This window comes from Crotalus tigris, unplaced genomic scaffold (genome assembly GCF_016545835.1).
Source record: "Crotalus tigris isolate CLP2741 ecotype Arizona unplaced genomic scaffold, ASM1654583v1 scf7180000020145.1122116, whole genome shotgun sequence".
NCBI classification, from domain to species: domain Eukaryota; kingdom Metazoa; phylum Chordata; class Lepidosauria; order Squamata; family Viperidae; genus Crotalus; species Crotalus tigris.
Genome location: NW_024097874.1, coordinates 196,779 through 224,668, shown reverse-complemented (window position 1 = coordinate 224,668; position 27,890 = coordinate 196,779). Strand labels below are relative to the sequence as shown.

Genomic DNA, 27,890 nt, shown 5'->3' with positions numbered 1-27,890 from the left:
GACAGATTACAGGTAGTTTAACAATTGTAGTGTGTTAGAAATGTACTGTATTTGTGGAGACTTCATCACTGAGCAAGAATTGAGAAAAGGGCTTTACATTACAATTTTATTAGATGTATTCACTGCACATCACAATTTGAGGGCACTCTGAGTGTCTTGCCCTGCCCTAATGTTCATAGCAACACTGACACTACCTAATTTTTTCTTTGTCAAAAGCTATTAATTCTTACACAATGCATAGCGAAACCACGCCCACTCCATTGTCAGAAATGGCAAAAAAGTCATATGTCACGACACGTCACATGACGTTGCAAGTTTGACACCCCTGCCCTAAAAGAATGCAAATGACCAGCTGTCTTCAAGGAATATAAATCCTTCCATTCTCCACCATCCAGGCAGAGCTGAAGCAGCTTCTTGGATGAGAAGTGAAAGGTCTTCAAAGAAAAACGAAGTCCAGTTGCCTCATGAAAAAGCATCTTCGGGGATATTCCTAAAAGCTCTTCTCCATCAGGTTTATCTGCAAGGCACATTAGCCTTTACATGTGAAATTCTATATTGTTGTTTTCACTGGGCCTTGGGCCTACTCCCCACATGCCTGTCACCCAACACACTTACCTTTTGAAGATCTCCTGGAGACAGCCATCATTTTCAGTGTACCCACAATCCCCTAATGGAGTCTCAACAGTGTTAATGTAGCAAAATAGAACAGTTTCTCCATGACCATGACCCAGAAGCAGATGTGGCAAAATGGCAGCTGCTTCCACAGGTCTATGAATCCCAGGCACACTGAAAATAACAGCTACTTCCATGATACAGTCATGTGGCCCAGGGATGTGTGTCCTCCCCTCCTTCCCCAACATGAGGTTCAGAGATCATCAAAAGGTAAGGAGGAGGAGGCCTGGTGGGGTGGGAGTCAGGCCTAAGGATTGCAGAAACCCAGTGGGAGTGAAAAGTCCCAGGTGGACTCTGTGAGGGAAGCAAAGATCTGTGGGGACCCAAAGGTTGGGATAGGGGAGGCCTTTGGAAGCCAAGACTGGGCCTACACTATGCCCCCAACATAGAGGTAGCCAGTGTACCATTAACAACTCATACATTCATTTAAGGGCTGCATCAGGGAGAGCAAAGGGTTGGGGGTAGTTAAGAAAAGCAGTCTTCCTTTAGCGGCTGTTGCAACATGAAACTGTAATTGGTAGGCCAAAGGACTACTTGTATGATGGCTGGGGAATTCTGAGGCTCAACATCTGGAGGACAACAAGGTAGAATTCCTTAATCAATATACAAAAGATGCCGCCCAAAAGCTTTTTTGAGGAATTAAGTAACTTCTGAAAAAGGAAATATCCAGAAATTTCTGCTGAAAACGAAAAACAGGTAGTTAGCTTTTATCAAACTAATAGTTTCTACTTCTTTCTGTCCACCTACAAGCCTAATCCTGAAACATGTTTGACTAAAAAAAGAATCAGGCCAGAATTCAAGGAGTCAATTTCTCATCTACACTCACAATGGGAGATCAGAAATGAAATTCAAGGCTTCTCTAAACTCATCAATGTTGGCCTCATGTGGATTTCCTTGTGTGCCATAAGAGATGATTTGTGCCTGAAGAATTGTCCACAGACTGGACATATGAAAGGTTTTTCCCCTGTGTGTAAAACTACATGATTTATAAGGTTAGAACGGGTGCTAAAATCTTTCCCACAATCTGGACACTCATGCGGTTTCTCTCCTGTGTGTGTCCTCTGGTGTTTCACCAGGTCAGAATGGTAACTGAATTTTTTCCCACAATTCGGACACTCATACGGTTTCACTCCCGTGTGGGTCCTTTGATGTATCACCAAGTTGCCATTTTCGGTAAAGCATTTACCACATTGGGAGCACTTGTAGGGCTTCTCTCCTGTGTGGGTCCTCTGGTGTTTCACAAGCACAGAAGGGTAACTGAAACTTTTCCCACATTCTGGACACTCATACGGCTTCTCTCCTGTGTGAGTCCTCTGGTGTTTTCCCAGGTTAGAATGGGAACTGAAACTTTTCCCACACTCTAGACACTCATATGGTTTCTCCCCTGTGTGAATCCTCAGGTGTTTCATCAGGTTAGAACGGTAGCTGAAACTTTTCCCACACTCTGGACATTCGTAGAGTTTCTCTCCTGTATGTGTCACCTGGTGTATCACTAGGTGGGAATTCTGACTGAAACTTTTCCCACAATCAGGACATTCAAAGGGTTTCTCTCCTGTATGAGTCCTCTGATGTATCACTAGGTGGGAATTCTGACTGAAACTTTTCCCACAATCAGGACATTCAAAGGGTTTCTCTCCTGTGTGAATTCTTTGATGATTCACCAGGTCAGAGTTCTGACTGAAACTTTTCCCACAATCAGGACATTCAAATGGTTTCTCTCCTGTGTGAGTCCTCTGGTGTCTGATCAGGTTGGAAGTATAACTGAAACTTTTCCCACAGACAGGACATTCAAAAGGTTTCTCCCCCGTGTGAGTCCTCTGGTGTCTTACTAGGTTGGAACTGTGACTGAAACTTTTCCCACAATCAGGACATTCAAAGGGTTTCTCTCCTGTGTGAGTCCTCTGGTGTAACACCAAGTGAGAATTTGTCATGAAACTTTTCCCACAATCAGGACACTCATATGATTTTTCTCCTGTGTGAGTCCTCTGGTGTATCGCCAGATTGCAATTCTGACTGAAAGTTTTCCCACAGTCAGAACATTCAAAGGGTTTCTCTCCTGTGTGAGTCCTCTGATGGATCACCAGGTGGGGGTTTGCCATGAAACTTTTCCCACAGTCAGGACAGTCATACGGCTTCTCCCTGGTGTGAGTCCTCTGATGTATCACCAAGTTGCTGTTTTCACTAAAGCATTTACCACATTGGAAGCACTTGTAGGGTATCTCTCCTGCGTGCATAATTCCATGAGCCAAAAAGGAGCTGTTCTGACCAAAGCTTTTACCACATTCAGATAATTTGTATGGCTGTTCTGCAGAGTGGAATCTCCCCTGCATAATTAGCTGTGATTTGAAGTCTGCTTTCCCACAATAGGCACGTCTATGGATCTTTTCCACCACTGATCTGCTTGAGGTCAAAATATATGTTTAGTGGTACATTGATTTAAACCCTCACAGGGTGAGGCCTGCATTACTGTCTGTCCTATGTGACTATCCAATTGACCTTTTCATCCCCACTGACTTCCAGATTTTTCCATCTTGTTCCGAACGGAAAAATGATCTCCTTTGATCTTTTCATTTAATGTATCCTTGTGTTCTACATAATCTACTTCTTCCAGCTGAAAATCTCTTCTTGATCTTCTCTTTTCTGTCTCTCACCTGATGGGGAAGGAGATGAATTGTGTGGTTTTTCTGAAGGAAATGGAAAATATTTTTATTTCTGCCTCAATTTGCTTTGCTTTTTAATGTTGCTTGTTACTCTCAGTTGTCCAGTGTGCTCTTATTGGCATCTGTAAGATACAAACGGAAATGTTAAATTTATTTTTTATAAAATGGTTGCAGAACATGTGAAAAAAAGTATACATTACTTTTGTAATGTATACAATGAAAAAGCGAACATGCCACAAAGCTTGAATAATCTCTTACATTAATTATGACTCGTTTGACTACCAAAATAGCCATTCAATCATGAAATTCACTTGTTGACTCGGGTCAATCACAAATTTTTAGCCTTGCAAAGGGTTATCATCAAATACAGTTATGTGAAACAGAAAGTACTCCTCTTTGAGTTCTATTTTACATATCAGGATATATTAAAAAATCATCTGGTCCTTTGCAGTTCTTAAAAATGGGTAAATATGACCTCAGATGAACAACAGCACATGACATATTACACCAGGGGTGTCAAACTCAATTTCACTGAGGGCCGCATCAGCATTGCAGTTGCCCTAGGGGGGCCGGATGGGTGTGGCCAGGGTAGGTGCGGCCTATTGGGTGGGCGTGGATGGAGTGGGTGTGGCCTAATGGGTGGGCATGGCCAGCTCTACAATGTTCGCGTCAATGGTGCCTGTTGGGACCTAGGCAGGAGTGGGACAGATCTGAGCGTCTCTGGCAGAAGGGGGTGGGACCAGGGCAAATGCCAAGGCATGGTCCACTGGAGGAGCCTCACTATTCCTCTCCAGCCATGTGGGGGGGGGGGACTGGATGATGGTGCAGGCTGCCCAGAGCCCTGGGCAGCAGAGGTCAAATGCCCAGCCTGGCCCTCAGGCACCCTCAGGCACCCAAGCCCAGCCCCACTTCCCCAAGGGGATGCCCAGCTGCACTTACCTCCTCCTCAAGGCTGCTGCTGCTGTGCTTGTTCTCCTTAGCCAGATTGTTCATGATGGGTACCAGGGCAAAGTCAGAGGGAGACTGAATGCGTTTCAGCATAGATGGCTACCACAAAATTGTACATTGGCTCCCGGCCGTCTGCCCTGGGCCAGGGCCAAGGCAGTGGGGGCCGTTCCCTCACTGTTTCAAGGATGGCTTCGCGGGCCACATGAAACCACTTCGTGGGCCGCATCTAGCCCCCGGGCCTTGTGTTTGACATGTCTATATTACACCCATGTCATCATTTTTTTTTTACAAAAAGAAAGCTGAAGTGAAGAAGCGAAAAGTGAAAAACGTAAAACACTCTCACTGCTTCCATCGGTATGAAGAGGCTAAGTAGCAGCCAAGTGCTGCTAATCAAGTCCCTTGATCAATTGATCATCATCTATAAAGGCTGAAGTTGTATGAGTTTGCTTGTCTCCAGCATTGAGGTGTGTGTTAAATGTGGGTCCCTTGACTGGTGAAATGATGCCTAAAGCCTCTGCAAGATTTGAAGCACCCGTTTTGCCCATGGCAGTCCTCAGCTCCAAATAAGGGCAGAAAATACTGCCCACAAGTACTTTGGTGACATCCCAATTCAAGTAATCCTCACTTACCTACCACAATTGGAACCGATATCTATATCACTAAGCAGCCCAATGATTAAGCACAATGTCACACTGACAGTGCCAACTTATCTGTTCTTCTACAGTTGTTAAAACAAATCACTGTGAGTTTTTAAAGGCAATTTCACATGACCGTGACTTGCAACTTCCTGCTGGCATCCCCATTGATTTTGCTGTTCAGAAGCTAGTGAGAAGGTCACAAATGGGGATCATGGTGTCGTACGCTGCAACCATCATAAATGTGCAGCAGTTGGCAACACCTGAATTGGTGCAACTCATTTCCCTGCACCTTCATAACCACAGGAACAGCTGAAGTAAGACTGATTGTGCTATGGTAATAACAAATTTGTGGATCAGGTGTACGTCTGCTTTCACAATGCCATTGTAACTTTAAAGTCTCAGGGAACAAGTGGTAAGCAAGGACAACTGAACACCCCAAAAAGTTCTCAATAGCTTCTTTTTTTTTTTAACAAAGTGCTGGGTTAAGCACAGTGGAAGCTGGTTAATACATAGATGGGGCACCAATAGGAAACACCGTGTTTGTTCGCTAGACATGGAAGTAAAAAACCAAAAACCTCAGAAGAGAGCAGATGCAGACCAGTCTGATATTGTTGACCAAAAAACTGCAGAATATCAGAGTTGGAAGGGACCTTGTCCAATCCCTGTTCAGGCAGGATATTCTATACCAGGGGTAGGCAACCTTGGCTCTTTTATGACTCGTGGACTTCAACCCCCACCATTCCTGAGCCAGCCATGCTGAGGGGAAAGGGAGAGGTTTCCAAGCTGAGCCATGCTGGCTCAGGAATTCTGGGAGTTGAAGTCCACGAGTCATAAAAGAGCCAAGGTTGCCTACCCCTGCCCTATACCATTCCGTACAAATGGCTGTCTAATCTCTTCTTTAAAACCTCCATTGATGTAGCACCCACAACTTCTGGAGGGAAGCCGTTCCCAAGGAAGCAACCTTCACTTGAAGGAGACTTTTTAAATCTTCCCACCAGCAGAAAATCGTAGCCCCCAGTTTAACCGCGTGCAGCACCAGTGGACTTTAAAATTGGGGAGGGAAGGAAAATGCAGCAGCAGCAGCTGAGATGCTTCAGCCTAGTTGCTTCTCTGCTTGGACGCCATGGAGGAAACGAAACAGCCCCGCTTGCTCCCGGCCTCTCCTCCGACCTGCCCTCCACTCACCTTCCAGCTGCTGCTTCGACCCTGGAAAGAGCACAAAGGCCTCTCTGCACACCAGCCTCCATTCATGAGTGATCCGGAAGAAGTTCCTCTCCTCCCATCTTTTCTAGCAAGGCTGTACTCGATGGTTTTAACTCCTTTAAGCTGAACCACAGAGTCCTCTGTTTACGCTGTATTTGACTGCCAGCTCCGGATAGGAGGCGGAAGAAACCCTTGTTCTGTCTCTACCTAAGGCGTTTTTGCAAGATGTTTTCACTGATTAAATGCTATCAAGTCGTTTTCGACTCCTAGCAAACCTACCTTTTCAACTGATCAAAGTGAAATACTGAAATGTGAAGTTACGTAGTTTGTGAAGATTGGCTGCGTGCTGAGCCTTATAGAATAGAAGGGAATAGGAATGGAATTGAATAGATAGAATTGAAAGAGACCTTGGAGGTCTTCTAGTCCCCCTCGCCCCCGAAACAGGAGAAACTATACCACCTCAGACAAATGACTGGACAGCCATTTGTCCGAAATGGTATAGGGTTTCCTGCCTGAGCAGGGGGTTGGACTAGATGACCTCCAAGGTTCCTTCCAACTTTACTATTATTTACTATTTTTTATTATTATTATTATTATTACTACTACTACTACTACTACTACTACTACTACTACTACTATTATTATTACTGTCCAGTCCCTTCTTAAAAACCTCCTGAGGTGGAGCGCCCACGGTTTCTGAAGGCAAGCTGTTCCACTGGTTAATTGTTCTCACTGTTAGGAAGTTTCTCCTTAATTCCAAGTTGGTTCTCTCCTTGATTAGTTTCCAACCATTGTTTCTTGTCCTGCCCTCTGGTTCGTTGGAGAATAACTTGACCCCCTCTTTTTCGTGGCAGCCTCTCAAATACTGATATAGTGCTATCATGTCACCCCTATTTCTTTTCTTTAGACTAGTTAGCCAAACCCAAGTCCTGCAGCCATTCTTCATATGTTTTAGTCTCCAGGCCTTATTTGCTCTTCTCTGAACTTTTTCCAAGTCTCAACATCTTTTTTGTAGTATGGTGACCAAAATTGGTTGTAGTATTCCAGGTGTGGTCTCACTAGAGTTTTATAAAGCGGTACTAATACTTCACGTGATCTTGATTCTATGATTGTTTATGCAACCCAGGACTGTATTAGCTTTTTTGGTGGCTGCTGCACATTGTTGGCTCATAGTCAAGTGATTGTCTACTAGGACTCCAAGGTCCCTCTCACCTAATCTTTCCTTATATCTTTGATTTTTCCTGCCTAAATGTAAAACTTTGCTTTTCTTCACATTAAAATTCATTTTGTGGGATAGGGGCCATTGTTCCAGTTTGTCAAGATCTTTTTGAATCCTGAGCTTGTCTTCTGGGATGTTGGCTATTCCTGCCAGTTTAATGTCACCTGCAAATTTGATGAGTTCCCCTTCTATTCTCTCATCTAAGTCATTGATGAAGATATTGAAGAGTACTGGGCCTAGAACGGAGCCTTGTGGTACCCCACTGCTTAGTTCCCTCCAAGTGGATGTAGTACCATTGAGCACTTCTTATTGAGTATGGTTTGTCAGCCAGCTAGAAATCCATCTTGTGGTGATGTTGTCTATTCCACCTTTTTCTAGCTTACCAAGCAGTAGAATGTGGTCTACTTTGTCGAATGCTTTACTGAAATCTAAGTAAACTATGTCTACAGCGTTTCGCTGGTCTAAAGGTTTATGAAGTTCTTACAGAACTACATAAAAGGAGTTGGAAGACAGCAACTCTCCAAGGAGACCCTATACAATTCCAGACAAGTGGCTGTCCAATCTCCTCTTAAAAGCCTCCACTGATGGAGCACCCACAACGTCTGGAAGCAAAGCATTTCCACTGATTAATTATTCTCACTGAAAGGAACTTTCTCCTTGATTCTAGGTTGCACCTCTTTTTGATAAGTCTCCCTCTGTCTTATTCTGCTCTCAGGTGCTTTGGACAATAGGTCCATCCCACTTTTTCTGCACCAGTCCCTGAAATATTGAAAGACTGCTATGATGTCACCCCTAGTCCATCTCTCTATTAGACTAGACATATCCAGTTCTTGCTATAGTTCATCGTAGAACTATTTAGAAGTAGAAATAAAGCAATTACAAGAAGGAGGATATGTTCTGAGTCACGGGTGTCAAACTTGACAAGTCACGTGACGTGTTGCGATGTGTCCTGACTTTTTTCGCATTACTGGAGCTCGGATGGGCACGGCCTCTGCATGATGCAACCAGCCCACGGGCTGGCAGTTTGACACCCCTATTCTAAGTAAAAAGAAGAAAATAGAATGTTAAAAAAATATGGAAAGTTGTAAAAGTGTGCAAACTCCCATGATACCAGATTTTCAAACCATCAAAAATAGAACAGTTTGTAATTCAGAACTGTTATCAGGCAGTCATAGAACATCTGTTATACCATATTTATCACAATGGTAAAATCCAGATATTACCAATTTAGTCAGCATTTTAAGCCCCTACACATAAAAACCTACACAACAACACTGGTTAAGAATTAAAAGAATTCTGTGTTATTTAAAAGGAACCATGGATTTAGAATTGCATTTACAACCGTCAAGTGAATTGGAATTGAAATGCTTTGTAGACAGTTTGGGCTGATGATGTATAAGATAAAAAGTCAATGTCAGGATTTGTTATAATGTTTGCAAATGCACTAGTTGGTTGGAAATCTAGAAAACAGACTACCATTGCCATTTCTACAGCTGAAGCAGAATTCATAGCGCTATCAGAATTGTGTTCAGAGATGACATGGTATGTAGAATTATTAAAGGATTTCGATATTGAAGTGAAAGGATCTTTACCAGTACTTGAGGATAACGTAACATGTACAGAAATGGCAACAGGTGAGAGAGTAAAAACCAGAAGCCTGTTGACATAAAATAATGTAATGTCAGAGAAGTAGTGAAAGAAAATGTAATAGACCTAATTTATTGTCCATCAGAAAATAATTTAGCTGACCTCATGACAAAGCCATTAAGTATACAGAAACACAAGGATCTTGTGAAACAATTGGTTTAAAATCCATCCAGCTAAAAATTGGAAGGGTGTTGGGATATTAAATTTAGTAACTGGAACAGTAAAATTGTACAATGATTGGAAATCTAAAAAACAGACTACCACTGCCATTTCCACAGCTGAAGCAGAATTCATAGCATTATCAGAATTCTGTTACAAACTTGTAACAGTTGTAGTTGATTGGAGTTGTAGTTTATTGGAGAGTGCTGGCTCCTGTGTGAGGCAATCTGAGCTATGATTGGTTGCTGTGTGTGTAAAGGGGGAGTTTCCCATTTTCCCACTTTTTTCCCCTTCTGTGCGTTCTATGTGCTGTTTGAATTTACCTCATGATGTTCCTGTGTTCCTGACCGCCTTGTTTGCTGTAAATATAAATGTTAAATATATTTATGTAAATAAACTACAAATTTGTGTCAATGTCTCTGACTTCATTTGGAAACTTGCTGTGAAATTCCCTGACAGAGGATTATTTCTATTACACCCAGAAAAAAAGCCACTTGCAGTGGATGTCATTTGCTGGAAGCACCATGGGGAGGAAATTGTTGTACCCAGCTGGTGGATTACCCAGAAGAATGTGAAGGATTGTGGTGGGGGAAAATATTTCTACTCTGGGAGGTCCCCTTCGTTTGGGACTGATGAGAGCACACAAATGGATGACTCACTCCCTAAAAGGGATGGCTTTTTGAGCAGAGCTCTTCCCAAGAAGCTGCCATGAGGAGCACAGTCACTTCTTAAAAGTCTCCTCACCATGGCTTGGAAACTGCAGATTGGTTGAAGAAGGCTGAAAGGGATGTAAGTTCTAGGATTTGGAGTGAACAGACTTTACGTGATGAGCTGGACTTTAAGAAGTTGGCGGTAACTGGGGAATGGACTTACCATTCCCATACCATACCATATCTAACTGAAAAATAATTTGGACTAGACTTTTTTGGGAAAATGGATCAACCAATTGTTGGCTTATTGTTCTCAACTAAAATCTTAAGGAAAAGTTATATTAATAAGAATCAAGAGACAATAATTCTGGTGATTTGTGGTAAATAAGAAGTTGTTCTAAACTTTATACAAGTTAAATGCAATTGTTGTTGTTAGTTGCAAAGTCGTGTCCGACCCATCGTGACCCTATGGACAATGTTCCTCCAGGCCTTCCTGTCCTCTACCATCTTCTGGAGTCCATTTAAGCTCACGCCTACAGTGACTCCATCCAGCTACCTCATTCTCTGTAGATTGTTAATAAAGTGCTTTGATGTTTAGCTTCGCTGTTGGTTCACCTGTTAATTACTTTGCCTTTACATATCATAGATAGATGAACGTTGAATTGATTATAAACAGAGATAGAAGTTTATAAATTTTGGGCCTGCTACACAAGGGGAAGAAACTAATATTGCTCCAATATATTTATGAATATTCAAGTGGGGTATAATTTACGTAAATCTGTTTTTCTTTTTTTAATGCACATTTTCTAAAAAAATGTTTTCACTATCCTTTTGATTTTGAAAAAAATCTTTTTTCAGAATCTGTACTTTATATTAATTTTCCGAATAAAATAACTGTTTTTTTAAGAGTCCCTTTACCAGAAACAAGTTCATGGTACTTATTTTCTAAAGAGCCTCTAAATTCACAGAACCATGGCATCATAGGGTTGTTTGTATCATGGTGTCACCAGCACAGTGTAAAGCAATTCTATCATTTCTTGTTGTCTTGACACTATTCATGTCGATGCAGCCTAGGACTGCGTTGGTGTTTTTTGGCAGTTACAGCACAATACTGGCTCAAGTGGTACTTGCTCATTTATCATGCATCCCAGGGATATATGGCCTGTCCTTTTGGAGATCTCCCAGAGGCAGTCACCCACAATTCCTTAACATGGTCTACAAAGTGTTAAGTTAGCAAAACAGTTTGTCCCACTCCCATGCAACAGTAATCCAGAAGCAGCTACCATTTTGACGCAGAGACAGGCATGGCAAAATAGCAGCTGTTTCCACAAGTCCACATGGCCCAGGGATGAATTCCAGGCACAAACCCAAAAATTGGGGTAGGGCAGGGTAGGCCTCCAAGAGCTTCCCCTAATCCGGAGGTAGTCACTGTTCCGCTTAGTGACTTGCACATTCATTTAACGGCTTCATCAGGGAGAGAAGGTAGTGGGGGCAGTTAAGTAAGGTAATCTCGCTTAATAACCATTGCAACATGTAACCATAATTGGCAGACCCCATTACAATTGTATCTTGAGGACTTCTTCCATGGTGGCTCAGGAATTCTGGTGCTCAAAATCTGGAGGACACCAAAGTAGAAGACGGAAACTCCACATGTTGGAATTCCATAATCAATATAGAAAAAACACCACTCAAAAGCCTTTTTGAGGAGTTCAACAACTTCTGAAAAAGGAAATATCAAAAAACTTCTGCTAATAATCATAAAACAGGAAGTTAGCCTTTATCAAACTAAGATTTTTTTTTCTATTCACCTACATGAGTAATGTGGAGATGTGTTTGACTAAGAATTGACAAGAATTCAAATAGTCTCCTAATGAGAGATGAGAAATAAAATTCAAGCCTTCTCTAAACTCATCAACTTTTGCCTCATGTGGATTTCCTTATGGGCAATAAGGGATGATTTATGCCTAAAGTATTGTCCACACACTGGACATTTGAAAGGTTTCACTCCCGTGTGAGTCGTCTGGTGTCTCATGAGGTGGAAATTTTTAATGAAACTTTTCCCACAATCAAGACATTCAAAGGGTTTCTCTCCTGTGTGAGTCCTCTGATGTATCACCAGGTTGGAATTCTGACTGAACCTTTTGCCACAAATAGGACATTCGAACGGTTTCTCTCCTGTGTGAGTCCTCTGGTGCATCACTAGGCTAGAATTCACACTGAAACGTTTCCCACAATCAATACATTCAAAGGGTTTTTCTCCCGTGTGAGTCCTCTGGTGTTTCACCAGGTTGGAATTCTGGCTGAAACTTTTTCCACAAACAAGACAATCAAATGGTTTCTCTCCTGTGTGAGTCCTCTGGTGTATCACCAGGCTGCAGTACTGACTGAAACTTTTCCCACAAATAGGACATTCAAATGGTTTCTCTCCAGTGTGAGTCCTCTGGTGTATTACCAGGCTAGAATTGAGACTGAAATGTTTCCCGCAATCAATACATTGAAAGGGTTTCTCTCCTGTATGAGTCCTCTGGTGTTTCACCAGGCAGGAATTCTGACTGAAACTTTTCATACAATCAGGACACTCGAAGGGTTTGTCTCCTGTGTGAGTCCTCTGGTGTATCACCAGGCTGGAATTGAGATTGAAGCGTTTCCCACAATCGACACATTGAAAGGGTTTCTCTACCATGTGAGTCCTCTGGTGTTTCACCAGGCTGGAATTCTGACTGAAACTTTTCACACAATCAGGACATTCAAAGGGTTTGTCTCCTGTGTGAGTCCTCTGGTGTTTCACCAGGCTGGAATTGTGACTGAAACATTTCCCACAATCAGGACATTCAAAAGGTTTCTCTCCTGTATGAATTGTCTGGTGTATCAGCAGGCTGGAATTGTGACTGAAACTTTTCCAACAATCAGGACACTCAAAAGGTTTGTCTCCTGTGTGAGTCCTCTGGTGTATCACTAGGCTGGAATTGTGACTGAAACTTTTCCCACAATCAGGACACTCATACGGTTTTTCTCCTTTGTGAGTCCTCTGATGTTTCACTAGGCTGGAATTGTGACTGAAACTTTTCCCACAATCAGGACATTCAAAGGGTTTCTCTCCTGTGTGAGTTCTCTGGTGGTTCACCAGGCTGCAATACCGACTGAAACTTTTCCCACAAATAGGACATTCAAAAGGTTTCTCTCCTGTATGAGACCTCTGGTGTATGACTAGGCTGGAACTGTGACTGAAACTTTTCCCACAATGAGGACAGTCATAGGGTTTCTCTCCTGTGTGAATCCTTTGGTGATTCACCAGGTTGGAATTCTGACTGAAACTTTTGCCACAATCTGGGCACTCATAAGGTTTATCTCCTGTGTGAGTTCTCTGGTGATTCACTAGGTGGGATTTGTGATTGAAACGCTTCCCGCAATCTGGGCATTCATGCAGTTTCTCTCCTGTGTGAGTCCTCTGGTGGTTCACCAGGTGGGAATTCTGACTGAACCTTTTCCCACAATCCAGACACTCATACGGTTTCTCATCTGTGTGAGTTCTCTGGTGATTCACTAGGTGGGATTTATGAACGAAATTTTTCCCACAGTCTGGGCACTCATGCAATTTCTCTCCTGTGTGAGTCCTCTGGTGTATCACCATGTCACAATTCTGACTGAAACTTTTCCCACAATCAGGACACTCAAAAGGTTTCTCTCCTGTGTGAGTGCTCTGGTGTTTCATGAGGCTGGAATTGTGACTGAAACTTTTCCCACAATTACGACATTTAAAAGGCTTGTCTCCTGTGTGTGACTTTGGTGTCTTGTTAGGTGGAATTTTGTAATGAAACCTTTCCCACAATCCAGACATTCATATATCTTCTCTCCTGTGTGAGTCCTCTGGTGATTCACTAGGTGAGATTTTTGAGTGAAACCTTTACCACAATCTGGACACTCATATGGTTTTTCTCCTGTGTGAGTCCTTTGGTGACTCACTAGATGGCATTTCTGAATGAAACTTTCCCCACAATCTGGGCACTTGTACAGTTTCTCTCCTGTGTGAGTCCTCTGATGTATCACCAGGTCATAATTTTGACTGAAACTTTTCCCACAATCAGGACATTCAAAGGGTTTATCTCCTGTATGTGTCCTCTGGTGTCTCGTTAGGTGGAATTTTCTAATGAAACTTTTGCCACAATCTGGACAGTCATATGATTTTTCTCCTGCCTGAGTCCTCTAATGGTTCACCAGGTGGGAATTCTGACTGAAATTTTCCCCACAATTTGGCCACTCGTATGATTTCTCCCTGGTGTATGTCCTCTGGTATTTCACCAAGTTGCTGTGTGTGGATCCTTCCATCAACCATAAGGGAACTGTTTTGGCCAAAACTTTTACCACATTCAGAGAATTTGTATGGCTTTTCTCCAATGTAGATCATTTCATGCATAATCAGCCATGATTTGAAGTCTGCACTTTTCCCACAATATGCACATCGGTGCAGTTTTTCCACTATGTGTGATCCCTTGTTTAGTGGTGCTTTGATTGCAAATACTGTTTCCTTCCTCACAGGGCGAGGTCAGCATTACTGTCTGCCCTATGTGTCTATCCAATTGACCTTTTCCTCCCGACTGACTGCCAGATATTACTCTCTTTTTCTGAATGTAAAAATAATCTTCCTTGACCTTTCATGAAATGTATCTTTGAGTTCTGCATACTCCACTTTTTCCAACTTGAAATCTCTTCTTAATTTCCTCTCTTTTGTCTCTCACCTGCTGGAGAAGGAGAAGAATTATATGGTTTTCTGGAGGAAATAGAAAATATTTTAATTTCTGGCTCGATTTGTTTTTCTTTTCAATGTTGGTTGTTGTTATTAGTTTTCCAGACTGTTCTTACTGGCATCCTCTTTGTCTGTAAGATTCAAATAAAAGTATAACTTTAATCATTTATATAATGGTTGCAGAAAATGTCAAAAAAAGGAAAGAAGTGTTGATTACAGGTAAAAAGCAAATATGCCACAATGCTAGAATAACATCTTATACTAGTTATGATTCATTTGACACATTGAACATTATCGAGATCCAAGTTCACATATCCATTCAATCATAAAATTCTCTTTTTGCTTTGGATCAATCACAAATTCTTAATATGGCAAATGTTGGGTAGAATCTCAGTAATTAAGATGAATAGAACACAGAACATAGAATAATAGAGTTGGAAGGGACCTTGAAGGTCTTCTGGTCCAATCTCCTGCTCAGGCAGGAGACTCTATACCAATGATGGTGAACTTTTTAGAGACCAAGTGCCCAAACTGCAATCCAAAACCCACTTACATATCGTCAGGTACCAGGTGGGCGTGGCCCATTGGGTAGGTGTGACCCATATGGTGGGTGTGGCTGCAGTGGTAATGGCAGACTGGGTGGGACTAAAAAGTTCAATCAATCAATTCCAATTTTGCGAGATCTTTTTTTTCCCTGCAAGAAATTGAAATTGATTAATTGATTGAACTTTTTTTTTTGCACACGGCAGTGGAGTCCTAAAGCAAAAAGGTTTTATAAAACCCAGCTGAAGGCCTAGGACTGGGGTGACGGTGCGTGCCATAGGTTCCCCACCACAGCTCTATACCATTTCAGACAAGTGGCTGTTGAGTTTCTTTTTGAAAGCCTCCAGTGATGGAACACACACAACTTCTGAAGCCCAGCTGTTCCATTGATTGATTGCTCTAATTTTAGGAATTTTCTCTTTAGTTCTAAGTTGCTTCTCTCCTTGGTTAGTTTCCACCCATTGCTTCTTCTATTGAACACTGCTATCATGTCTCCCCTAGTCCTTCTCATTAGACTAGACCAGGGGTAGGCAACCTTGGCTCTTTTATGACTCATGGACTTCAACTCCCAGAATTCCTGAGCCAGCCAGGCTGAGGGGAAAGGGAGAGTTTCCAAGCTGAGCCATGTTGGCTCAGGAATTCTGGGAGTTGAAGTCCACGAGTCATAAAAGAGCCAAAATTGTCTACCCCTGGACTAGACATATCTAATTCCTGTAACCATTCTTTGTATTTTAGCCTCCAGCCCCCTAATTACCAAAAATGCATTTTCTGTTTTAGAGTTTATCAACCACACCCACACCAAACAACAAACCAGTTTGATTGGAGCAACACAAAAATCATTGGCCATGCTACCACCCGCCATGCTCATGAGTTCATCGAAGACTGGCACTACACAAGCAATTGCATAAACAGAAATTTTGACTACTGTGTTTCCCTGAAAGTAAGACCCGGTATTATTATTATTATTATTATTATTATTATTATTATTATTATTATTATTATTATTATTATTATTTTTGCCTCCAAACAAGGCACCAGGTCTTATTTTCACAGTGGTGGTGGTGGTGGTGATGTCTTTTCCACTCACCTCCAGCGCCGATAGCCCTGCCCAGCTGGCCAATATCTTCTGCAGCCAAAGGAGTAGGTTCATTCGGCAGCTGAGAATGGAGCACTGGCCTGCATTTCGTAGTCAAAGGCCTTTCCGGAAGGTCTCTGCAGCTGAGAACCGATTCCATCCATAGCTCAGTTCTCGGCTGCAGAGGCCTTCTGGAAAGACCTCTGACTGTGGAATGCAGGCCTGGGGATGCTGCAGAAGAAGTGGACCAGTGAGGAGAGGCCTGGATGCAAGTGGATACGGGGAGCATGGGGCAGCTCCACACCCCGCCCCCATCCTAGTTTGATTTTTAGATGTGTACCTCACCCTAAAACTAGGGCTTATTTTGGGGCTAGGGGTTATACTAGGCCCACCCCCAAAAATCAAGCTAAGGCTTATTTTCAGTGTAGGTCTTACTTTCGGGGAAACCAGCCTACGAACCCTTCAGAATCCAAATTGACCTTACAGCAAACTATAGATAGCATTGACCCTCAACCAACCTATGTAAGCCCCCCTCCCACCAGCAGTTCACCTCCAATGACCCCTGACCTGATGTAACCTCCCAATCACAAGACAAATCACAAGACTTCACTGATGACCCACACCTGACCCATCACAAGGCCCTCACTTGAACACCCACAACTGAAGCCCTCATAAACAGAACACTGACACTGACATCTCCTAAACCAGGGGTAGGCAATCTTGGTTCTTTTATGGCTTGTGGACTTCAACTCCCAGAATTCCTGAGCCAGCACGGCTCAGCTTGGAAACCTCTCCCTTTCCCCTCAGCATGGCTGGCTCAGGCATTCTGGGAGTTGAAGTCCACGAGTCATAAAAGAGTCAAGGTTGCCTACTCTTGTCCTAAACTCCATCAAAGACGTTACCTAGCCTGGTAATGAAAGGTTTGAAAACCAACCCACAAGCTCGGAGAATGAACCTTCACCCTCACTTTACTAAAACTTGTCATTGATACTCCATTTCAGCTATGGCAGATGGTCATGTCTAAGTTTATACGGCAAGGGAAAAACCAAGAAGTAAATATAAATTATTACAAGATGCTAAGGGAAAGAGGAGGTTTGGGTTTACCGAATTTGAAATTGTCCTTGATTATTGTTATTTTGTGTGGCAAAAAAAGTGGGCTACTCTCCAAAATAACAGATTCCTCAAGCTTGACAGCCATGAATTAAGATTTGGATGGCACAACTATTTATGGTGTGCTGGGTTAAAGCAAATGTTGATTTTAATAATCACTTTGTTTTAAACGTGCCTTCCTCTTTGGATATTTCCCCAGGAAGTTTTTAGAAAAATGGTGGCGAGGCCAGACGGGTGGACTTATGGTCAAATAATAATGTTAAATTATGGTGACCCTATTTTAAAATCTATAAAGAGCAGTTGGAATCAGAAGGATGTATTTGCCATTGGTTTACATATCTGCAATTGAAAGAAAGATTCAAACTAGACAAAAAGAGCTATGGATTTCATTTTGTGAAAAATGAAGTGGAAAAGCTATTGTATCATAGTGATGAATATATTATTGCTAAGTTTTATAAACTGTACTTGAAATTGAACTTGGAGAATGAGTATGTAAAGCACTGTATGATTCAGTGGGCAAAGAACTTTGCATATAACATAAGGCAGACATGTCAAACACAAGGCCCGGGGGCCGGATGAGGCCCACGAAGTGGTTTCATGTGGCCCGCGAAGATATCCTGGGAACAGTGAGGAAACGGCCCCCACTGCCTTGGCCCTGGCCCAGGGCAGCCGGAAGCCAATGTACAATTTTGTGGTGGCCATCTTGGCACTTGCCCTGGTCCCACTCCCTTCTGCCAGAGACCCTCAGATCTGTCCCACTCCTGCCGAGCCCCCCACAGGCACCCTTGACGCGAATGATGTAGAACTGGCCACGCCCACCCAGTAGGCCACACCCACTCCATCCACACCCATCCAGTAGGCTGCACCCACTCTGGCCACACCCACCCGGCCCCCCCAAGGGCAACCGCAATGCTGATGCGGCCCTCAGTGAAATTGAGTTTGACACCCCTGACATAAGGCATCAACAATGCGAGATGGACAAAAGTTCTAAAATCCACATTAAAGTATAACTTAAAGGAAAACTTTTATAAGATGATGTATTGTTGGTATACAAATTGTCCAGAATGTATAAAGGCACTTCAAATTAATGTTGGAAATGTAAAGAAGAGCTTTTTATCATTTAGCGTGGACATCTGACAAAACAACGAAATATTGGAGTAGGATTCACATCATAGTATAGAAGTGTCTTAAAGTGAATATAAAGATAAAACCAGAGACTTTTCTTTTAGGTTTAATGGATAAAGCACTTGGGGAAAAAAATATGTAACTTTGATTCTATATGTGTTGACAACAGCAAGAATGCTTTATGCAGAAGAATGGAAGGATATTTTCATTCCCACAAGGGACAAATGGCTGTAAAACCTGATGGAGTTAGCAGAGATGGATAAATGACTGCCTTAATTAAAGAAAAGAACGCAATTTTGTTTCTACATGGAAACTGCTTTTGGATTTTTTGCTTGAGATAGAAAAAAAAATGAAACTTTGGTTTTGGGTTCTGTTGATAAGTTTGTTGTTATAGAAACAGCTAGTATATGTTATCGTATAAAAGTAAAAAAGTTGAGGTTTTATGTTAGTACCTTATTCTACAGCACCAAAAAGAATCAGAAGTCAATGTTTTTCTTTTTCTTTTCCCCTTTCCCTGCCTACACTTTTCTCTTGGCCCCTTTTCCTCCCTTATTTTAGCCTTATTTTCCTTTGATGAAATGAAACCTAAAGTTCTGCAAGTTTTGAAGCACCAGTTTTTATCCATAAAAGTTTTCAGCTCCGAAATGTAAAACAGCAATAGATTCATACTACCATATGTGGTGGGAATGCCCAAAGATTCGTGAGTATTGGAACAGGACACGAAACTGGTTGAGGGATATATTAACACTGGACTTAGAGTTAAAACCTGAACTCTTCTTGTTGGGAATAACGACAGAAAAATACGACAAGGGAACAATCTACCTGCTGCTACACATCCTGACTGCAGCTAGGCTTGCTTTAGCGCAAAAATGGAAGAGCAAGGAAATTCCCACAGAGGAAGAGTTAATACATAAAATATTAGCATGTGCGGAAATGGACAAGCTCACAATGATATTAAAAGACAAATGTGGATCAGTTTATTATGAAACCTGGGATAAATGTTACTGCTGGAGGAATTTGAAGAGGACAGTCGGGATTAAAGATGAATGTTAAGATAGAAATATATGTTATTTTAGAACAAGTATTGTATATAAAACTTAGATGTATATATAGAGATGAAGAATTGATTGTAAAAAGTGGAATAATCTGATAAGAATGTATATACTGGAATGTCACGTCAAATCCAATGTTTGTTTGTTTTTAACTGTATTATAAATAAAATTTGTTAAAAAAAAAGTTTTCAGCTCCAAGTAAGGGCAGAATATACTTCCCACAACTATCTGGTGATATCCCAATTCTAGTAGTCCTCACTTACTGACCATCATTGGGACTGGCATCGGTGTCCCTAAGCAGCCCGATGATCACATGACAGTGCCAACTTACCTCTGTTCCTCTACGTCTGCAAATCACTGATGACCAGGAATTAGGGGAGAGTATGAATTGTGAATACATATAGATGGCTTCTCTCTCTTTGGTCACTTGCAGAGTCCTGAATGCAGGGTCAGGAAAGGACAGCAGGGACCACACCCAATGTCCTAACCCACCCAAGAACATATGATATCTTTAAGGAACACTCAAATGGGAACATGTTTAGCTACTTCTGCTTTCTCCCTTCTTATCTACAGCGTGCCAGACTTACTGGGTGCAATCTTTATCTTATGTGTGTCAGCTTTGTTGGATGGGTTGCTTATGTAATTATACAGAATAAATACAAGGATTTCTTGTCATTCATCGCTCCTCTCATTTAGAGGGGTCTGTCTCTATTCAGCTGAATAAAAACGTAAAAACGTAAAGGCACTTTCTGGTTTCCTGTATTTCTTTAACCAGCAAAACCTCAGAACCTGCATATCATCACTGTGGGTTATTAAAGACAATTTTACATGACTGTGACTTGCAATTTCCTGCCAGCATCCCCAGTGATTTTTCTTATCAGAAGCAAGCTGGAAAGGTCACAAATGGGGATCAGGTTGTGGGTTGCTGCAACCATCCTAAATATGCATACCGGTTGGCAGTGCCCGAATTGGTGCAACTCCCTTTCTTGCACCTTCTTAACCACAGGAAGTGCTGACATGTAGTCACAGAACAAGTGCGATGATGATCACAAATTTGTGGACGAAGGTGTACGTCTGCTTTCGCAGTGCCATTATAACTTTGAAGGCTCATGAAAGAAATGGCAACCGAGGGCTACATAGACAACTGAACATCCCAAATGATTGTCAATAATTTTTTTTAGTTGAACCTGGTTAATGCATGAATGGGATATCATAGGAAATGTGCTTGTTGGCTAGACATGGAAGTAAAAAAAAAAAACATAAATCCCAGAAGAGATCGGTGGCAAATCAGTCTGATATTGTTGCCAGGAAAACAGGAGGTACATAACAGAATTAAAAGTGACCTTGGTGTCTTATAGTCAAATCCCCTGCTCAGACAGGAGACCATATACCATTCTGGACAATTAACTGTATTATTATTATTATTATTATTATTATTATTATTATTATTATTATTATTATTATTATTATTATTCTCGTCTTAAAAACCTGCAGTGATGGAGCACCCATAATTTCTGAAGGCATTCCCATTCCCAAAGAATCAACCTTAATTTGAAAGAGGCTTTTAAAATCTCCCCACTAGCAGAAAATTGCAGCCACCTTAACTGTGTGCAGCACCAGTGGACTTAAATTTGGGGAGTAAAGGAACATGCAGCAGCTGATTAGCTGCCTCTTTGCTTCCAAGTCTTGGAGGGAACCAAACAGCCCTACTTGCTTCCTCCAACCTGCCCTCAACTCACCTTCCAGCTGCTGCTTCCATCCTGGGAAGAGCACAAAAGCCAGTCTGCACACCACCTTCCTCCCATGAGTGATCCGGAAGAGGAAGTTGCTCTATGCTTCTCCTTACCTCCTATCTTTTCTAGCAATCCAGTACTTGATGGTTTTAACTCCTTTAAGGTCAACCACAGATAGCACTACTATACGGAGGGCTTTTTGGTCACTGATGCCACCTATCTGACCCATCTCTACCTAAGGGATTTGCAAGATGCTATCAAATCATTTTTGACTTCTAGCAACCAACCTTTGCAACGGAGCCAAGTGAAATAGTCAATTGTGATGCTACTTAACTTGTGAAGATTAGCTACATGCTGAGCCCTAATCGTTCATGAGTTCTTACAGAATTATAAGGTGACCAATCGTCCTCCTTTAGGGAGGGCAGTCCTTCTTTTGTAAGTTCTGTCCTCTCTTGAAAAGTGTCCTCCTACATGTCCTCCTTTTCGATATTTGAAGACTAATCTATAAATCTCCATATTTGATCGATGCCGATCCGATCCGTTGCGTGTGATATGACGTATTTGTATTTGACAAGACGATTCGTCAAGGTTTGGTACAGTGCAGCAAGATGCGATTATGAGACGCATGCGGTCCACACAGGAGAATTGTTTTGAGAGAGTGCGCCACGCGCAAGAGTGTGCCACACACACGTGGCTTTGTTTACTTCTTACCGAAACACGACACGGCACACACGCATGCATTAGACTCACTTTTTTTTCTTCAATTTGTTTGCGTCCTCCCTCATTGTAAAAAAGTTGGTCACCTTACGAATTACAGAGTAAGAGTCAGAAGGCACCAGCTCTCCAAAGGGGGAGCGTCCCCTACAATGTACCATTTTGGACAAATGTCTGCCCAATCTCTTAAAAACCTCCACTGATGGAGCATCCACAACTTCTGGAGGCAAAGCCATGGAAGCTATCAGATCACCCTTATTCCTTCTCGGTGTTAGGCTAGCCCAGTGTTTCCCAAACTTGACAATTTTAAGGCATGAGGACTTCAACTCCCAGAATTCCACAGCCAGCAACGCTGTGGAATTCTGGGAGTTGAAGTCCACATGCCTTAAAATTGTCAAGTTTGGGAAACACTGGGCTAACCTCTAGACATATCCTACAATGATTCATTGTATGTTTCAGCCTCCAGTCCCTTAACTTCATTGTTGCTCTTTTCGGCACTCTTTCTAGAATCTCAACACCTGGTTTTTCTCATGGTGATGAAAACTAGACGCCTAAACTGGTGTAGTCTTATCAGTAATGAATAACACAGTTCTAACACTTCATGCAATCTTGATACTATCCCTCTGTTGATGCAGACCAGGACTGCACTGGCTTTTTCTGAGCTGCAACACACTGCTAGCTCACACTTAGGGTGGTTGTCCACTGGAACGCCTAGATCCCTCTCACAATTAACTGTTGTTGAGCCAGGGTCAAAGTCAAGGTCCTTTTTTAAAATGTTAATCTGAACGTTCATACTTTCTTTACCCTGTATCCTACACCAAGGAAGTTTTTTTTATTTATTTTTAATAGAACTTCAACATGTAGGAACATGTGTGGGGAATGCCCTTTGCATTAAACTTACTGAACGGTTTTGCATTAAAATGAATGATCCAGACACTGATTTATCCTTTCAAAGTGCCTAGGGAAAATGGACCTTGCCTTCCCCTTTAAAAAAGCCCAGTCAAAATACCATCATCTATGTGCCAGGCTGAAATTAGTAGGCTCTGAAGTGCCTCAATATTTACATTATGTTAAAATACTTAAAAGAAATCTTTACAGAAACTTAAAGCTATGAAAGCGATGGTGGAGAGACTCAGAGAAATTCCGCACCAGAAACAGACATGGAATCTGGAGAAAAACTGAAAATTGGAAAGAGGAGAATGTAATGCAATAACTAGAACAAGGGTAGGCAACCTTGGCTCTTTTATGACTCATGGACTTCAATTCCCAGGATTCCTGAGCCAGCCGTGCTGAGGGGAAAGGGAGAGGTTTCCAAGCTGAGCCATGCTGGCTCAGGAATTCTGGGAGTTGAAGTCTACGAGTCATAAAAGAGCCAAGGTTGCCTACACCTGAACTAGAGGAAGCTGGATGGGATATAAACAGAAACGCACCATATGGCATGTTATTCCAACAATTTGAAGCTTCTCTGGAGCTCAATCAACCTGGCTCTTCTGCAGACCAGTCTCTGTTCCCCAAAATGCTCTGTAGGCCTGTCCCGTGACCGGAAATTCTTTTACCTTTCTAAATATAGGTAATCCGCAACTTACGGCCACAATTGAGCTCAAAATTTACGTTGCTAAGTGAGAAATTTGTGAAGTGAGCTTTGCCCCATTTTACGACTTTTCTTGCCACATTTGTTAAGTGAATCGCTGCCACTGTTAAATTAATAACATGGTTGTTAAGTGAATCTGGCTTCCCCACTACTTGTCAGAAGGTTGCAAAAACGGATCACATGACCCCAGGACCCTGCAGCCCTCATAAATATGAACCAGTTTATGTAAATCACATGACCATGGGGATGCTGCAATGGTCATACGTGTAAAAAAATGGTCACTAAGTTACTTTTTTCAGTGCCAATGTAACTTTGAAATGTCACTAAATGAACTGTTGTTAAGTCAAGGATCACTTGTATATCACAGAACCCCCTTGATCATTTTGGAAAGCTGCTTCTTTTTCAGGGCAGATGGTAGAGCCCATAAAACTAAAACTGCAATTAAAATTGAAAACCTCCATGGTGCTGTTCCCTTACACTTGCAGAAACAGGGACGCAGCAGTCACCAGAGAGGGAATCTGGGCATGTAAGAGAGGCAGATTCAGGAGCTCCATCCCAAAGGAAGCCCACCTGGACAGGGCTGCCCATCGGCCAAGCCCACCTGGACGCCTCTGGGTCTCCCTCACCCACTTCCAGACGCCCCTGGCCCCCTCCTAGCAGGGTTCCCGCCCTCGCCTCCAGCCACGCTCCCTCTGAGCTCGGACCTCCCCCGTCCTCTTTCCCTTCCTCCCCTCCAGGCACTGGGAGGCTGATCCTCCCCAGCAGCCACAGGGGAACGTGGGAACGGCGGGGCCCAACCTTCCGGAAAACACCAGGAGCCCCCACGCTGGGAGTCGGGCTGCACCAAGAGGAGGGGCTGCGGGGCAGGAGGGGAGATTGGGGGAGGGATTTGAAGGGGATCGGAGAGCCGTTCGCGGAAGCAGCAACTGAGGAGAAGCGCAGCGTAGCAGTGCCCACGGAGCAGAAAATCTCGCAAAGAAAGGCGAAGACTCGGAAAGGGAGGGGGCGCAACTGGGGGAAACCCACCTCGCTATCCCTCCCTCCCCCGAGGAATCCCTCCTCCCCTTCCCCCCCCTGGGGATTTCCCCCTCCTGTTCCCTCCCCCTTCTCGCAGAGTCCTTGCCCGCCTGGCGCCCCTTGCGCGCCCCTCCCCGCGAGGGGAATCTCCGCAGCCCTGGCCTAAGAGATGTCGGGAGACCAGGAAGGGCGCCGGAGACTGGCCTCCCAGACCCTCCCCCCCACACACTTCTCTCTAGGCGCAAAAGCAAAGCTCCGCTGCGGGAGGCGGCGATTGGGGCGCCGCCGAGCAATGCCAAAGTCCTCCAGCCGGGGCCCCGCAAAAGACCGTCACCCCAAGAGAAGGTCAAAGGATCAAAAACAAGGATCCAGATTAAAAGAGATACTTGCATGCGCTAATGTGCACCTTTGAATACAAATTAGAAATTTATCGACACTGAAGATGGGGAGAAAGTCCTGTAGCTGTCGTTGGACTACAACACCCACCATCCATCACCCCGGCATTAGATGCTTCCATTTCCTGCCTTAGCAGGGGGATAGACTAGATGACCTCCAAGGCACCTTCCAACTTTTTTATTTATTTATATTATTATTATTATTATTATTATTATGGATCATCGCACAGTCAGCCAGATGTTCAGACTGGATTTGGCATTTTGTCTACCTATGGAGTCCTTACCCAGGACCTGGGATAGGCAGATGTGGATGTTTGATGGTATTACAGATATCGTCGCAGGATGGATTATTATTATTATTATTATTATTTACAAATACAATATTTAACCTTGTCCCAAATATGCTTATTTTCCCACCAAGGCAACTGGACTTTGTTTTTTTTTTTGTTTTTTTTTTTTAAAAAAGACATTTTGCTTCTCATCCAAAGGAGCTTCTTAGTCTGAAGAAGCTTCTTGGACAAGAAGCAAAACATCTTCAAAGAAAAATGAAGAAAGTCCAGTTGCCTTGTGGGAGGGGAAAAAAAAGCGTCTTTGGGACAAGTATGACCTGGATGACTGAGAATCTTCATAGAAAATATCTAACCTTGATTTCAGCTTGCCTTCAGAAATCATGGGCATGTCATCACTGGAGGTTTTTAAGAAGAGACTGGACAGCCACTTGTCTGAAATGGTATAGGGCAGTGATGGCGAACCTTTTAGAGATGAAGTGCCTCAAAACTGGCCCCACCCCCACTCCATCCCCTGCCCTGCCCCCACTCCACCCTTACCCCGCCTGCCCGCAGGGCCACTCATCGCCTCCAGAGCCCACCGCAGATCACCCAGGCAATTCACCCAGGCAATCCAGCAGCGCCATGGCGGCCATGCCCTTGCCTCCACCCCACAGCATCAACTGTGCGTGATGAGGTATGAGGGGAGAGGGCACAAACAGGACAATGGGGGAGAATCCCCAGATGCAGAAAGGGTGAGACTTCTTGAGATAAGGAAAGACAGGGCTTTTTCCCAGCTCTCCCCCCCCCACTTTACTTGCAAGGTTTTGTGCTCCATGGAAACCACTTGCCTTATATATAAATGGAATCTGGAGAAACACTGAAAATTGGAAAGGGGAGAATGTAATGAAATGATTAGAGGAATCAGGACTGGCTCGATAGGATATAAATGGAAACTCTCCAGGCAGCATGTTATTCCAAAGGATAAATCAGTGTCTGGATCAATCATTTTTAATGCAAAGTGTTCAGTAGGTTTAATGTCAAGGGCATTCCCCATGCTCCCACATATTAAAAAGTCCTTGGCATAGGATACAGGGAAAAGTAAGTATGAACATTCAGATCAACATTTGGCACCCATAGCTCTCCAGTTTTAAAAAGGACCTTCACTTTGACCTGGCTCAACAACAGTTAACTGTGAGAGGGATCTAGAATTTCGAGTGGACAACCATCCTAAGTATCAGTGGGGAGTGTGCTGCAGCTACAAATGCAGTCCTAGTCTGCACCAACAGAGGGATAGTATCAACATCACATGAAGTGTTAGTACTGCATTATACTGCGCTTGATAAGATTACACTTAGAATATTGTGTCCACTTTTGGTCACCAAGATACAGAAAAGATGCTGAGATTCTATAAAGAGTGCAGAGAAGACCAACAAAGATGATTAGGGGATTGGAGGCTAAAACATACAGTGAATGGTTGCAGGAAGTGGATATGTCTAGTAGTGTCTAACAGAGAGAAGGACTAGGGGTGAAATAATAGCAGTCTTTCAATATTTGAGGGTCTGATGCAGAAATAAAGGGGGGGCAATCTATTCTCCAAAGCGCCTGAGAGCAGGACAAGAAGTAACAGAGGGAGACTTATCAAAAAAGAATCCAACCTAGAATTAAGGAGAAATTTCCTGTCAGTTTAACAAATTAATCAGTGGAACTGCTTGACTCCAGAAGTTGTGGGTGCTCCATCCATGGAGGTTTTTAAGAGGAGATTGGACAGCCATTTTTTTGAAATGGCCTAAGGCAGTGGTGGCGAATCTATGGCATGCGTGCCAGAGGCGGCACACAGAGTCCTCTCTGTGGGCACGCACGCCATGCCCCAGAGATGGCAACCATCCCTCTTCAACCAGCTGCCTGCTAACTCGTTGAGGTCCCACGTGGCCGGATGCATCTCGGCACGGCTGCTTTCCCTCCCCACCCCGTCCCATCCCTCCTGGCCTCGCATGCTCTCCTTTTCCTGGGCAGGACTCACTGCATTGCCTCCTCAGCTGTCGGCCAGCTGTCCAGCTCAGAAGCAGCTTCTCTGAACTGGCGGCGGGCTGTGGAGCCTCAGTGCACCGGTCGAGGGGCTGGCAGGCTGTGGCTGCTGACAGACATTGTCGGCCCCCCTATGCTCGCTGGCCTCTGTGTGCGGGGGCTGATGGTGTCAGGCAGCAACCGCCCGGCCCCTGCCTCGTCTTGCCCTGCGACAATGGCACCCCTGCCCTGCCTCGCCTCACTCCACAGGACAAGCCTCCTGCCCACCATCCCACCTGCCAGAGACCCCCTGGATCTCCCCCAACCCTGCCCGGCCCCCACAGGCGTCCCTCCCCACGAGCAATATCAAGGTGACCACGCTCACCTTGGCCACACCCACCCAGTCTGCCATGACCACCACAGCCACGCCCACCCAGTGGGCCACGCCCATCTGGCACCTGGCGATAAGTGGGTTTTGGGTTGCAGTTTGGGCACTCGGTCTCTAAAAGGTTCGTCATCACTGGCCTAAGGCTCGCAGGGAGTCAGTGGGAGTAGGAAAAAGCCTGAGGGTACTCTGTGGAGAAGGCCGGTAGGAGGAAGGAAAGGCCTATGGGGAATCTGTAGGGGAAAGGAAAAGCCTGAGGGAACCCTGTAAGGGAGGAAACGGCCTGAGGGGAACCAAGGGTTGGGAAGCAGAATACTAGGTGTCTTGGGGGTTTGGG

The 27,890-nt window shown here is 43.6% G+C and overlaps 1 protein-coding gene and 1 pseudogene across 3 annotated transcripts; one reads left to right on the top strand and one right to left on the bottom strand.

The window, feature by feature from the left end:
* Nucleotides 1-27,890, top strand: part of LOC120318249 — a 227,066-nt pseudogene that overhangs the window by 150,614 nt on the left and 48,562 nt on the right.
* Nucleotides 80-13,776, bottom strand: LOC120318229 (zinc finger protein OZF-like). 3 transcript variants are annotated; one of them, XM_039365654.1, is made up of 3 exons: nucleotides 11,852-13,776; nucleotides 8,991-8,997; nucleotides 80-2,853 (listed from the first exon to the last, which is right to left on the bottom strand). In XM_039365654.1, exons 1-3 carry the CDS (start codon nucleotides 13,632-13,634, stop codon nucleotides 1,521-1,523), a joined length of 3,123 nt encoding a protein of 1,040 aa, XP_039221588.1. In that variant the 5' UTR covers nucleotides 13,635-13,776; the 3' UTR covers nucleotides 80-1,520. The 3 variants fall into 3 exon arrangements, with proteins under 3 accessions (XP_039221588.1, XP_039221587.1, XP_039221586.1); XM_039365653.1 differs by lacking the exon at nucleotides 8,991-8,997 and having other exon boundaries at nucleotides 80-2,775; nucleotides 11,935-13,776; XM_039365652.1 differs by lacking the exons at nucleotides 8,991-8,997; nucleotides 11,852-13,776 and adding an exon at nucleotides 6,104-6,207 and having other exon boundaries at nucleotides 80-3,454.